Source organism: Anas acuta, chromosome 12, assembly GCF_963932015.1.
Source record: "Anas acuta chromosome 12, bAnaAcu1.1, whole genome shotgun sequence".
NCBI classification, from domain to species: Eukaryota; Metazoa; Chordata; class Aves; order Anseriformes; family Anatidae; genus Anas; species Anas acuta.
Window position 1 is genome coordinate 3,023,439 of NC_088990.1, and position 14,884 is coordinate 3,038,322.

The 14,884-nt window shown below is 54.6% G+C and overlaps 1 protein-coding gene across 1 annotated transcript in view; it reads left to right on the forward strand.

Annotated features, from left to right (window-relative positions):
• The window catches only part of IGDCC3 (immunoglobulin superfamily DCC subclass member 3), an 84,907-nt gene that overhangs the window by 35,418 nt on the left and 34,605 nt on the right, over positions 1–14,884 (forward strand). The window contains exons 3-4 of the mRNA XM_068696416.1: positions 9,511–9,655; positions 12,006–12,136. Coding sequence (XP_068552517.1) covers positions 9,511–9,655; positions 12,006–12,136 — 276 coding nt within the window. The remainder of the gene's footprint in view (positions 1–9,510; positions 9,656–12,005; positions 12,137–14,884) is intronic.

Sequence of the window (14,884 nt, forward strand, 5' to 3'; positions counted from 1 at the left end):
TTAATTTTGAGGACGACGCCTCAACAAAGCGGTGTTCATCCAGGCTGGCCCTGCTGCTGCAGACCTTGCATCCAGCCACCTCTGGGCAGCTCGTGCATCTCTCCATCGAGCCAGGAGCGGTGAAAAGAGCCATGCCTTCAGCTCCCCTCGTGCCCACCTCATTTTCCAAACCATCAGGGGCATCCCGTGCCCTTCTTGGCCCCGCTGGATCCAGGAACGCAGCTCCGCGGCGTGCCGCAGCCCTTCCCGCACCAACTGAGAGACTCACCAGCCAAATTTCTCGCGCATCTGCCTTAATTCAGCTGCCTTAATGTGGGCATCTCGGCAGCTTGATTTCCCCCGTGGCTCTGCGAGTCAGCTGGGGCGCCGGGGCCTCCCATTAGCGGTCCTGCCCGCTGCCAGATGGCGGGTGATGGCTTGCGGAGGCTCCGGAGCTGACGTGCCCCATTGTGCCGCGACACAAAAGCCAGCCTGCCTGGATTTATTTATTTTTTATTCCCCCCCCCCCCACCTCCTTCTGCTTTCATTTTCGTTCGGGTTTTGTTAAGATGGACTTGGTCATCGTCTTGGTTATTTCGGGTGTCCCGGCAGTGTTGCAGGTCTCCAGCAGCCTGTGCTGCAGTGACACGTCTGCTCCTGCCTCTCCATCTCTCTTGTTAGCAGCAGAGGTGCCTGCTTTGGGGTACAAGTGTTTTTTTCTGATGAAGACGCAGATTTGAGGAGGCAGAGGACCGATTTCCCAGGCACAGGGCAAGGAGGGCTCAGCTTCCCCACGGGGGCTCCTGGAGGATCGGACTTAAAGGGGTTTGGCTCTGATTTCCCCAGTGTGCTGGGGCAAAGCTCAAGTTCAGAGCTCAAAGCCAGTAAAAATGCCCCCCTGCAGCCCCACTGGTGAGGTGGTTTGACCTCTGCCTGCTCCCTAAAACCCACATCCTTTTTGCAATGACTTCAGCGTCACCCCAGCCCAGGTCAGCTTTCTTCCTCTGCCTTACCGTCCTGCACACCCTTCTTGTCTTTAATTGCTGTCCCGTGTCCCCACTCGTGTCTGTCTTCGCTCTTCGGATGGAGTGAGTGCTTCGAGTGGACCCAGCATTTCCAGAAGGAGAAACGGAAGCCCTCAGCTTCTCATCCTGGGTATCCAGAGGGACCCCAGCACGTTGTCCCTGTTCCATGGCACACGTTCCCATGCGTGCACACCCCGTGCCCGGCCATACACCGACATCCCCACGCGGCTACGGGACCGACGCCGGCACTCGCACAGAAACCCAACCCCGGTCTCCACGGAGCTCACCGAGAGAAAAATCAGGGAAAACATCACCCTCCCACCCGCCGTGCAGCGGGGCTGATGTGCCTCGGCGAGGAACTTTCCCTTTGAGGTGGTAATGGCCTGGCCAGCAGCCAGCAGCGGCAGCCGCCGACGGAAGAGGGGGCTTCCCGAGATAAGCTATTTCCAGCCGCCGAGGCTCCTCTGAGCCTGATTTCTCTGAATAACCAGAGGGGAAAAAAAAAAAAACAAGGGACGAGCTCCACCACGGTCATGTGTCCCGCTTTCGTGGATTTGGCCTATTTTCTGCAGAATGGTTGTAATTCAGCTCGGGTGCCCCTGGCTGGCTGCCAGGAGGATGGGAAAACGCTGCTCTCGCCGAGGAGCGCGCAGGAATTGATGGACACGGCTCAGCCACAAGGATGAGGTGACAGCCAACGGCTTCGGCGCTGCTGGGAGGAGAAGCAAAGCTTTGGGGGGGAAGCTGGATTTTCTCAGGTATGGCAGCAGCTGAATCCTTGCTGAATCTTCCCATCTGAGCACCTTCAGCCGGGGTTGGGCAGCGCCGTAACACAACGGCACTGCTCGCTGCCATGGATGGGAGCAGAACATTTCGGGTAATCACATGCACAAGAGAAATTCGTTGGAGAAATGAGCAGAAAGGAGCTGAAAGCAGTGTTTTGTGACCTTAACTCTGTGCCTGACTCGCTCTGCAGCTGCATTTGGGTCCTTGGCCTCTCATCTCCTCCCCGCACGGTGGATGCCAAATATTCCCCTGTGGCGGTGCGCAGCTCCTCTGCATCAGGTGATGGAAATCCAGCCTGCGTGACTTTTTCTGCCTTGAATTGCTGCTTCAGTCGACGCGTGCACCGTTCCCACCTCCATTCCAGCCCTGAAGAAAGAAGGGGAAGGTTGTCACGCTCGGCACTGCGCATGGATGTGCTGAAAGGAACAGTGTTCTGAGGGACTTAACGGGAGTTTCCCTCGGACAGAGGAGCCGTTGTTCAGGTTACCCCCTTGCAAAGGAAGGGATCCTTCTTTCTGCTGCTCTCAGACTTGGCCTGATCTGCAGAGAGGCTTTACCCATGCCCATGCAGCTCCTCTCCATGCCCTGCAGCTCTCCGGGATGCTGGGTGGCTTGGAGGTGCTGTGCCTGGGCGCAGCGGTGCCGTGCAGAAGGGCTGAGGATCTCTCCATGCTCTGCAGGTGTATTTTTTTTTCCAGGTGCCTCGTTGCAATGCACCACAACACCTCAAGTCACCAGATTGCAGAAAAAGACACAAGGAAATCATTTTGGAGACGCTCCCGGAGCACCCAGCACCTCCTGCAGGCTCTCATCCAGCCGCCGCTTGCTCCTGCAGCCTTCCCTGGGCAAAACTCCCCCTGTGCTTGGCCAGGAGGGGAAAAGAAGAGCGAACGAACGGCGCCGGGGCCGCTCGCTGCCGGCCCGATAAAAATGGCACCTTGCCCAAGCCTCCGATAAATCACCGGCTCCATTCGGAAAGGAGTTTTCTGCGGTAATTAATGAGCCAGTATAAAGACATTAAACGGAGGCTGTGCGGTGATAGAAAGGCTTGTCATTCACCGAGCCATCTTCCCCCATGTGAATAACCACGAGGGAACAAAGGCCAAACTCCTTATAGACTGAAGTGCGCTATCTCTGATAGCTGGGAATGAAGTAATTCGCGGGGAACAACAAAGGCGCGGTGCGATGCATTAGTAAACTAATTACAAGAGAGCTGGTAAAAACAGATGCTGAAAATTTCGAGCTATTATTGGAGTGATTGCCGGCAGAAAAATGGGGGCTGACGACAAAAAATAAATAAAAAAAATTAAAAAATGCATCTCATTTAAAATTCATTAGCCTGTAAATCAGGGCAGCTCCCTGTCTGCGAGCAGGGCTTGATGGCATTTCCGTGGGCAGCGGTGATGAAAAGCTTCCTGCCCTTCGCCTCTCCAAATTCCTCCGTTGCCTCCGGAGGTGCCAAAACGCCACGTGAGCCCCTTCCTGAAGCCCAAAATTTGGGGTCTGTGGTGCCCCATGTGCTCTGAGGTGCTGCAGCAGGGCAGGGCGCTGCCTGGTGCTGTTTTGCCCTCCTTGTGCCGTGCTCGGGGGGCTCGCTCCCTCTCGGGGCCAGGACAAAGCAGGATTGCTCATCCCCGCTTGGGACCAGAAGCAGCTGGCTGTGAACAAAGCGGTCCGTGGCCAAAAGTGGCTGCGCCGGAGCCTCCTCTCCTACCATCTCCCGTCAACATTTGGGAGCGGGATGGGAAACATCATTATCGTGCAACAAATCAAAACGGTAACCATGTAATTTGTCTTAATTGTCTGTGTCGGAGTAGGGAAAACACGAGGCGCTCCGGATGGAAACCTGGCAGGAGAGAGCTGCCTGCTGGCAGCACGCTGAGCCGAGCCCAGCCAGCCTCCTGCGGGCTCGTGGGACTGCTTGCCCTTCGTCTTCTCGGTATTTCAGGGCTCTTGAGTAGAATAACTCGTAGGTATTTCGCAAACGTGCTGCAGAGGAGAGCCTGGGAGGCGGCGAGGTCCCGAAGGAGACGATGCTCGGAGCAGGGTGAGTGCCACAGGATGGAGCGGGGGCACCTTGTGGTGCTGCTGGAAAGGAGCCCAGCTCCCTACAGGGGAACCTCCTGTGTTTCTGGGGTTTGCCCTGCTCCAAAATTGACCCCGCAGAAACCCAGCAGCCCTCCGTGCTTCGTGGCCGCCATCGCCCCTGGTGCCTGCCCGCGGTGCCGCTGACAGATAACCTCCGCCTGAACCGCGGGATCGCGAGCCCCATATGCAGTCCGCCCGAGCAAATTAAGAGTTGTTTATGACATTTAATACTCCCCCTTCCCTCCAGCAGCAGGGCAGCAGGACCACGGCTTTGGCTTCGCAAATGGTCGCCTCAGGACACACTAAATGCTGTCACGAGCCAGAGAGCAATTTCGGCTTGAAAAATGACCGCAATCGCGCTCCCTGATAAAGGTCTCTCCCAGCGCCGCCTCCCTCCCCGCCAGAAACTTCTTCTCTCCCCGAAACCAATTCAGGAGCGCTAAAGGGGCTGTTTATTAGGTGATTCCCCTGCAAAACAGGGTGCTGGAAGACGAATCGCCACCCTGGGCTGCCTGCCGTGCTGCTCGGTGTCGCAGGGAACGCGATGGGACGACGGGAGCGCTGCATGTTCAAGGGAGCCTCGCACGGAGCATGGAGCTGCAGCTCAGGTCATTTTGTGTGTTGTGCAAAAATTCAGGAGCTCTGCTTGCAGATATTTGCCTGCTGGTGGACTTGAGTCATGAAGCAGTAGGGTTTTTTTTCCCTCCTGCAAAAAATCTGTTGCACGTTGTCCCCGTGGGCAGCTGCGGTGCCGTGCCACGAGGCGTTAGCTCGCTTGTCTCCCTTTCATCCCCATCTCCGGGGCTTAGGGCAGGGGAAGAGAAGCAGGCCAGGTGGGAACTTGGTTCCTCAGCCAGAGGAGTCTGACTGATGTGGCATCAACCTCGTTTAAATGATTTCTCTCAGCTTTGGTTGAGGACGAGTGAGTGTGACCACAGCAGAGAGCCGAGGATGCGAGATGCAGAAGCGCAGAGAGCCTGGACCATCCGTGCTGCAGGGGAGAAAAGGACAGCAGAAGAGGAATGAGCATTTATTTGCAAACATTGCAAGCAAAAAGCCTGCAGGTCTGACCCTCTTTCCATCTTCATCTGCCTGGCACAGGGTGAGATGGGGCTTCCCCCTCTGCCTTCTCTCCACGTAGGCTGAGCTGCGTTCCTCCAAAACCTCTGCCTGGCTTCAAACTCTCCCGAGCCTTGCAGCCTGATTTCTTTTGAGATCTGAGGCCCGGCGAGGACAATGGAGATTTGGGATTTTCAGCCCTGTGATTAGTGGGCAGAGGGGGATTTACCCTTTTCTGGGAGCCGTGCAGGCTGGCCTTGAACACTTCCCTCCCTTTCCAAAGCCGAGAGAGAGAGAGAGAGGGGGGCGATTTTTCTTCCCTCGCCGTGTGAGCGAAGGCCCCCACTCCTGCTCCTCCTGGCGAATTAAATAGATAAATGGGCGGCGCTGTTGTTCACGCTCCACGGTGCACAAAGCAGCTTGCATTCACACCCCGGGCTGCTGGCAGCTCAGCAGCAGCCCCGCACAATGGCACCATTTGCCACGCGGGGCTGAATCGCAGGCTCCGCAGCTGGGGCGGCCACCGGGCTGCGGTGACACGGGTGGTTTCAGCATTGTTGTAAAAATGCATCTTAAAAAAAAAAAATTAGAGAAGATCAAGTGTTATTTTTTTTTCTTTAGGGTTTGGAGAAGCATTTCTCTTCGAGAGCAGGGCACGGAGAGGGCAGGATGGGGTTTGTGGTGTCCATATTCCCTTTTAATTTCCTGCCAGCTCTTTTTTTTCCAGGCAAATCCTCAATTTTCAGAGTGTGGAGAGGAGCATGGAAAGTGACCTCTGTCTGCTAAGCCTTCCCCTGCTGACTTTCTTGAAAAACTCCCCAGCAGGTCACTAGCTTAGTGGTGGAGGTGTCCTAAGATGAGAGGGGATGGGAGATGAGATTCCCTTGCTTGCTTTGGGGCTGCTGTCTCGCTGGGGAAGGAGCTGCGGTGCCAAGCAGGACGGGTTTTTGATAAATCTCATGGATCCAGCCAAGGGCTGCTTCTGCTGGAGCTGTGAGCCTGATGGGAGAACAGCTCAGGTCTGGGTTTAACTGGAAGCGTGGCTCCTTGCATTTTAAAAACAACCCTGACTGCTGCCAGCCCATGCAGAAATTCAGGTTTTATTCTCAAGTTGGAGATTTTAGCATGAAAATCAGCAGCTGTACCGGGATAGACCATCGGGACAGAGCCACTCCTGGGAGGGGAGGGCTCTGCCCGTGGCTTTTCTCTCTCCCTGGGCCAACCACGTGCCTCCCAGGCTTCGTCTCCATCAGCTGCATCCTCCTGTATCGCAGCCAGCTGGGGCATCCCTTTCCCCACAAGTAATTTAGGAACAGAAAGCAAAGTGCTGCAAAACTCACCGGCCTTCCCCTCTACTCTCCTACCACCGTGCTCGGCACCGAACCTTTCAAGTCTTCTTCCTCCCCTTGTGCCTGCACTTGATAATAATGTTTGCGTTTTAATGATTCCGGCAGGCCTGGGATTTGCTTTGACACACCAAGATAATGTTTTCTTTTTCGATATCAAATCTAGGTCAATCTCTGGCTTAGCACTAATGCTGCGCCGAGCGAGAAAGGATTGGCCGCTAATGGTTTCAATTTAGTTTTTCGCGGAGTAAAGGAAATTTCACTCAATACCTGTTTTCGTTTTTATTCCATTGGCCTTTCCACGGGATCCGTTAGGCTGGGGAGCTGTTTGCTCTTTGATTAGAGACCCAGCAAAGCTGTTTGCCTGAAGAAATCTGCTCGGGATATGGATGAGGACGGATGCTCACCTGCGTGGTGCGTGCGTGGGGACTGCGTGGTGGTGAAGGTGAGGCAGTGGGACACCCGTGGGCTTCTCTCTGGGGAGGAGAACCAAGCACCCAGCCCCATCCTAACCAATTTCCTCTGTGGTTTGAGATGGGAGAGGTGGTAAAAGTGGTAAAAAGCAGCTCATCTGCCTCGCGCTGCAGAGCTGCCCAGCTGGCATCGCTGCTCAACGTCTCAAGGAGAAGGTGCACCCATGCGAGCAATGTGGGAGGGCTCCTATAACCATCCCCAGCTGCTGCAAGCCTTCTCCTGTCACGTTTGTTTTTTTCTCTCCCTGCTCCGTGCCAGTCTGGGCGTGCCACAGCCAAAATCCAGCTGGGATGGCAGCAGAAGCACTGAGACAGCGCAGCTCAGAGCTCCAGCAGCGTGGATTCAGGTCTGATCTCAGGGCTTGCTGACACCTGGAGCTGTAAGAGGACCGTTTAATGCAACAGGGTGACAGACACCTCGTGTGAGGATGGTAAAGAGGGAGCTGGGGCAGCACCAGTTCCTCCACTGCCACGTGGCTGCTGGGTGAGCAGAGCGATGGGTAACACAGGTGGAGCAGAGGCTGCCTCCCTGCTTAGGAGCTCACGGGGGTGAGGGGCTACTGTGATTGCGTGTATTTATTTTTAAAACGATTCTGGCCATTAGCACAGAGATCAGATGCGGCTCCCTGGCTGCTGGCCAACCCCACCGGGCTGGTGTGGGCTGAAACAAGAGCACCCGGCTAAAAACAGGACCCCGATGTTTTCCGCTGGAAGACGAGTGCCAAACGGGAGCGAGCACTCCTGGATGGGTTTGTTGCAGTCAGCTGCAGCCCGTGTAAAAATCTTACAGGGATCAGCAGAGATTGAGACCCTCTGAGCATTGTCCTGCTGTGCTCCCGTCCCTCTCCCCTTCTCCCCCCATGATTTATGTCCTGGCTGAGCGCAGCGCCCAGGTAATCGCTCGCCTTCAACTTTTGGTGCTGCTTTACAGGAGGTGCCACGAAAGCCTTTGTCTGTGCAACTGTAAATAAACTCGTAAAGCCGTGTTAAAAATAGCGTTTTGTAGCTCGGCGCATGAATATTTAATGCATCTTCTGCAAACCAGCTGGTCTTGGCAAGGGTCACAGTGTTTCCTAGGCGTTTAACATAAAACTGTGCTTCAAAGCCACATTATAGGGTCGTTGAAGAGTAATATTTTACTTAACATCCTCATAACTGAATTATTTATAACTGCCCATGTTTTATTCATGATAAATATTAATACTAGTGTCTTTAAGAGGAGAGGTTATCGCTGCAGTTTTACCTAGAAGAGGTGATATTATGGAAAGAAAGGGGCGGCGATGAATTCTGCAGCCGGCAGAGCAGCGTCTGTGCTGGGGCTGCTCTCATTCACACCTCCCTCTTCTTATCAACCCTGTCAGCCACCGAAAAACCTCAGCGCTGAGCATCTGGACCTTTGAAAGGAATTTTCCTGCAGGCGTCTGAATCCCAGCTTTTTTTTTTTTTTTTTCCCTTTTCCTTTATTAACGAGCTTTGTGCCACTCTCGTTAATTCTAGGATTTGTTTCTTGGTGAGAGCCCCTCAGCTTTGGGTTCAGGATGCTCGCCCTGACCTGGACCTCCGAGGGGCAGCCTCGACGTATTCTGTCCCTGTGCTGTGGGGACCCCCGGCCACCCCATGGCTTCCAGCAGCCCCCGTTAATTTGGCGAGGGGATTGCCTGGTTTGGGGGCTGCCAGGAAGACACCCCAGCTGCCTTTGGGCTCAAGTCCGCATGGCTGGGTGCTCTGGGCCATGAACAGTCCCATTTCCAGGCTGAATCTGTAAAACCAGAGTAAAACCCAAAAACCCCTACATGGGCACGTTTTTAGAGCTGCAAACCCTTCCCAACCCCACGGCCGTGCCGGGGCTTCGCTGCGCCTTGCGCCATCAGCTTAACAAACCCGTGGTGAGCGGGCTGGGAGCGCCGGGTCGGGGAGCAGCACGGGTTAATGCACCACATATTTAATGTATGATTGCTAATGGCCCCCTCCCAGCTGCCCGAGCCCGACTGGAGCTTGCAGCTGAGTGATTCAGCTGCCCTGACACACACGCAGCTTGTCCCGAAGCCCAGGTACATTCATTACTCCTGGCGCGTGTAAAAGGGGACGAGGCTTTCTCACTGGGGAGAGGCATCATCGGGCTGGGCTGGCGGAGCAGGGGGGGCTCTCTCGGAGTTTATTTTATATGATAATGCGAGAGATCTTCCCGTGGATGCGGCGCTGTAAATGAATCACGAGCTAAATAACCGGGATGTTTATTAGCCTCGAATATGTTTATTGCCGAGTCAACAGGCAGCACCTTCCAATTAATTAATAGTAATAATTACTGTATTATTTATGGAGCTCGAACAGCGTGCCAGAGCCTTTCCGTGCGGTGCTCACAGCTGTGCTGAAATGGGTTCACTTTGTGTTTTTTTCTGTGCTCAGCTCTGTGTTCACCCTGAGCGGGGTTTGTCCTTTACCGGGGGATGGTCCCAGCCCCAAAAGCCGTGGTGGGCTGAGCTGCTGAGCTCTGGCAGCCCGCTCGTGGTGCTGCTGGCAGCCTGGTGCTCTGCAGCGTGGAGATGTGACCATGACTTTCATTTTGCTGGAAGGCAGGGCATGAGGTGAGCCACGCAGAGATGGGGATCGAGTGCAAACAGCCTGCTCTTCTGCTGGGTGGGTGCCTGAGGGTCCCATTTCCCAGCTCTGGGAAACTTCCTCGGTCCTGCGAGGTTGCTGCCGATGGCTCTCCTTTCACACCTGACCCGTTTTGCCTCTCTTTGTGTCTTCCAGCCATGTCCGACTTCCACGTCCACCCGCAGAACGCGGTGGTGGAGGAAGGGGGCGTCGCGAGGTTCCAGTGCCAGATCCACGGCCTGCCCGAGCCCGTCATCCTCTGGCACAAGAACCGCATGCCTGTCAACACGGACAACGAAAGGTAGGACATGCCCAAAGCACGTGCCGCTGTCCTTTCCCTGGGCAGAGTTACCCTCACGGGTCTCCTGTGACATGGCTGACCTGGGCTGAGACTCTTGGCCAACATTTCTGCCATGGGAGACTCTTTAGGTGAATGTTATGGGTTGTGAGGGCTCCTTCTGGCCATGCAGAAAGGCTGCATTTCCCAGGAGAGCTAGATAAACCCTATTAGATGAGTTTGGAAGGGGTAGAAACTTTCATTGACCTCCCCCAAGAGGAGGCAGCCCTCCTCCAGGTTGCCCCCACAGCAGTCCTAGGAAAACCCAGAGCGACTCTGGCACCCTTCATCCCTCTGCGACTCCCTTTTGAGCACCTCCTTCCACGCCACAACCACGACACGGCCTTGCAAGTGGCTCCCAAAACTGAACTGCACCACGACCACCAGACCTTCCTTCCCGGGTGGGCTCCCTGAGTGGGTTACAGCAGGGAGGCTCCGCGGCGAGCATCCTTCCCCGCAGTGTCCTGCAGCGAAGCCCCAGCCGCCCCCCTTCCGCAGCCGAGGCCTGGGGCGGCACGTCCTCGCTTCCTGTGTTTGACAGCTTGCTCCCTCCACGTCGGAAACCTCACCGGGCCACGGTTTGATCCTCCGAGCAGGGTACAGGTGGCAGGAAGCCCGTGCTCCGCGCCGGCAGCCTCCGGCGGGCCCAGCTGCAGCTCGGGGGCCGCACGAAAGCGATGGCAGGAGACCAGGCCGCAGCGCGCCCCCATCGCCCGCTGGTGTCTGCCCGTTGGGAATAAACGAGAGCAGGAAGCCGTAAATATTTTCCTGGAAGCCCCTATTCTTGAAACAGAACCCGGTGGGGTTCTTGGGAGGCAGGAGAAAAACGTGAGGCTTGGAACAATGCCTGACCTTCTCAGCGTCACGGTGAACTTCGGGTAGGAAGGCCCAAGAGGCCCAGCCTCGCGGTGGAAAACTGCAACTGTCAGGTTTTGTTTTTCCCCGTGTTTTTCGTCTGAGCTTTTTTTAGCCCAGCACAAGGTTAATTTATCAAACTCGGTCTCCTCTGAAGGCTCCTCAGTCACACGAGTGCTAAGCTGGGGATGTGGCAGGGCAGGATGGATGGTGCCAGGTGGTATCGGCAGGAGTAAAGGGGGTGGAATTGAGCCTGAGACCAAGACCAAGGAGGAAGAGCCGGATAACCCCAGGCTGTGCCCATCCCGCTGCATCTCCTCTGGGGCCAGGAGCTCACCCAAGCCCTCATAAACACGGTCTAGGAGCAGCTTTCCTAGTTTTCAGCGTCCTGATTTTGAACAGGCTTTTCGCAGGAGTAAAGTTGTAGTGGAAGGGTTTTATTGTTAGCTCAGTGGATTAATCTCTGCCACCAGCGGGCCTGGGTGATGAGGGTTGCTCCTCCAACTGAATTGGATTTCTGCATTAATCACGCCCAGTGCATTTCTGCGTATGAAGTGTGGATAAATTTGTATGCCGAGCCTTGCACTCGGAGGCTCTGAAGGCAGAATAATAGCTTTGGAATTGAATCTTCTAATGCTGTGGGCAGATTGTTAACAAAAATGAAGGCTTCTTGTGGTATAATTCATCCAAAACAACGGGCGTTTTAAAGTCCCGGAGAGATTGCAATCAACTTGGGGCCGTGTAAGGCTGATTGCTGTCACGCTGCCACCGACACCGCGCGTTTGGCACCCGGCGCAGGGAGCAGGTTATGGGCACTTAACCATATGCTGATCTGGAGCAAGGTATTCTTCATCTTCCCGACGGAAATGGATTATTAACTCATCACGGCGGAACGACAGAGCACCGAGCCACTGAAACACGCAGTTGCCAAGCAACCCGTAATGTATGGACACGTATAGATGTGTGCGTGTGCACGTGTGCTCTGAGTGAGTCTGGTTTGTATATACAAAATATTTATATTGATGTATGCCCACACCATATCTGTTTTAAAGACATTTTTCCGTGCATTCGAGGTTTTGATGTTGCTTGGGTTTGAGTCCTGTGTCGGATCTGGAGCACAGACTTCCCCCGTGCTTGGCCATAGACTCACGTGTCAGCTGTCTTCACACGAAAATGCACTTCCAAAGCTTTTTTCCAAAGCTTTTCCACGAGTTAAATAAGAAGCAGCTACTTCGTAGCCTTCCATCGAAAGCCCTCCTTTCCCAAGGATGCATCAGAAGATGAAAAAAGGAACGTAACCTCCGTAAAAGAAGAGCAGAGGTTCAAATATCCGAAAAGCAAACGTGCTGGCGTCTGCATCATCTGGGTGGTAGCAGCTTTCCAGCTGCTTTTTCATCAGCTTGCTTTCCCATCGTGTCCCGCCTTGCAAGTCTTCATTTCTGCTTTTCCCTTCCCGCAGGTACACGCTGCTTCCCAAGGGGGTTCTCCAGATCACGGGGCTGAGGGCAGAGGACAGCGGGATTTTTCACTGCGTCGCTACCAATATTGCTAACGTGAAGTTCAGCCGGGAGGCCAGGCTCACTGTGTCAGGTCAGTACCAGCCCTGAGTGCCTTTCCCTCCTCCTGCTGCTCTTCTGGACCAGGACAGTTTAGCTTTGGGCTAATCACACCAAGAAAAGTTCCTCTGTCCAGCAATAGCACGTTCCTCGCTCTGTATTGTTATTAGTTCCTGCCAGATCGGTCCATTTAATAGCAGAGAAATCCATCTCTTTGCCTCTAAATTAGTGCCAGTTTCTGGGGAGAGCGAGGACGGTGTGAGCATGAGTTACAGCAGCTTTGCTTTAAATAAATTCTTTAGGAAACGCGGAAGATGCATCATCTCCTTATGAGACCTGCCCGCTCTGGAAGTAATTGCAGCACACGGGGTGATCAATTCTTTATCTAATCGGGGAGTTATGTTCTGTAGGCCGTGAGCATTACCCTGCAGCCAAAGTGGGCTCACCTTTTTTTGGAAGATGAGGAGGAGAAGCCCTGAGCACCCCAGGCTGGATCTGGGCTTGGCTCTCCATCCGTATTCCAAGTTATTGGCTGAAAACAGGTTTTCACCTCGGAAAGCTCCAGCTGAAGAAGTGGCAGGACCTTTTAGTCCCTCTCCAGAAACAGGTCCCAAGCCATGTACCTGCTGGTTTTTAGTGTGCTGTGCAAGCAAAGCAAAGCGTTTCACACCCACACTTTGTTCCTGCACAAGTTGGATGTGTTTGGGAGAGCGTGCACGGACCCTTTGCATGCAGCTAAGGGTCCTCCTCCTGAGCTGTGCCAGGCTGGCCTCTGCTAAATGGAGAAAAAACGTGTGAAACAGGGGAAGCCGAGGAAAAAACAATGCTGTGCACATCGCCTGGTGGGGAAAGCAAGCAGGTTAGCTGGCTCTGAAAGACCTGGGAGCTCCTGCTGCCTGTTTTCTTGATCTATGTGAACAGTAGCCACATGCTGGGGGGGAGCGTGCAGTGAGTTACCGACGTGCTGAAGTTCTTTGTGTCAGTTTTCTGCTCTGAGTTATTGTTCCTCGCGGGGCAGAAAGTGCTGGTTGTTGTCAGCTGACCATCCCTCATCCCGAGTGGATATTTTCCAGGTTTCCTGTCTGTGCAGTGCTTGTGGTTTTTCTCTTCCTTAAGGCAGTCGGGCGATGAACACGGGCACGGTGTGTAGGTGTGTAAGTGTCCGAAGGGCTCAGCCCGTGCTTCAGTCACTGTGTGTGAGCAGAGCTGCAGGAACCACATGCTTGCACTCTCTCAACCTGTTGCAAACACCTTACCCTCTTCAGACGAGGATTCCCTGGCTGGGACAGCAACCTGAGCAGTTGTTTGACCTGCAGAAAGCCTCCCTGGGGTGGGAGAGGAGGAGGAGGAGGAGGAGGCTGGCTGCTGCAGGGGAGGAAGGAGCCTGCCCGCAGCACTTCCCTCCCTCTCCCAGCACAGATCTGTCTTCCAGCCCTACTGATTGATTATTTTCAAGTGCCTGCTTAGCGGAGCTGCTCGCAGGGGACCGCCTGCCTCTCTGCACTGACACCTTTTCAGCACGAGCCGCGTCTCTCTCTGCTGCTGTCCTTTTGATCAAGATCTAACAGCCCGTGCCAGCGATGCTCCCATCCCTCCTAGAGTGCCTGACGGTGCCGGGAACCTCCCCACCCTCGCCAGGATTGCTGCTGGCAGAGCCCCCGGGGACTGCCTGCATCATTAGAGGCTTTTTCCCTTTCGAAATAAATCCCCCCCAGCTTGCCCAAACCCCCGTCGTGCTCCTTCAGCAGCACCTGCCTACTGAGAGCCCCTCGTTTTCTCACTCCTCCCTTCCTGCCCCTGCACCAAAGAGTGTCCTGGTAGGAGAAGGAAACCTCCCCAATGCTCAGGGGGCAGCTGTGTCCCTCCTGGGTCACCGTCCCTTCAGGGGACCCACAGGAGCTGCCACTGCCACCAGCATCAGGCTCAGCAGTGATGGAAGTGCAGGTCCCAGAGATGGGCAAGGTTTGCCCAAACTCAGGGAGCTGATCCCACACCCAGGAACCTGCCTGCATATTGAGGAGCGTAAATCAAAGCATGTGATTTTTGTTGTTGGCCAAACGGGGAGTTTTATAAATCCTGCTCTGCTCCCAGCTCCCGTCTGCCGATCTTCTTGGGTGACCTTGGACATTTCATTTCATTTTTCAGCGTTTTGAAATCCTGCAATCAGTATATAATACGATGATAATATCGTGTTATTCTAAGCATGGACGTTTACCATTGTGATATAGAACAATAAATTGACATGGCTTTTAGAGGCACGCCGAGGTACCGAGGGGGGAGGTATTGTTTTTCAGATCCCTTGGGGTTAAGCAGCCGGTCATATGAATTTATTGTGCATTCTGCTTCTCATCAAAAAATCTGCATTTTATGGCTCGCGGTGAAATGCGTTCGGCGAGAGTCAGCTCTTAAGTCACGCCGACACGGTGATTTTTCTTGGATTTTGCCCATTTTAGACGCAGCCTTGGAGTGGCTTTGTCGCTCCCCGAGCAGCCCCCGGAGGGCTGGTAAACCAGCGAGCCGCTCGGATCCGTGCTGAGCGATCCTCCTGCTGCCACCCTCATTTCAACCCCTGAGGTGCTGCAAGAGGGTGATGTTAAAAAGCATGGGGAGAGCCCTCGCAGGTTGTTTTTGGGGCATCGATTTGCTTTTTAACAAGCTTTTGGGAACGGCCGTGTCCAGGAGGCGGTGCGGGGTGGACCCTACAGCAAAGCCCTGCTGGTGGCAGGGCTCTGCTCCAGCCTCCCCCGTGCCCCAGTCTTGCTCGGGGGAGAAGAGCAGCCCA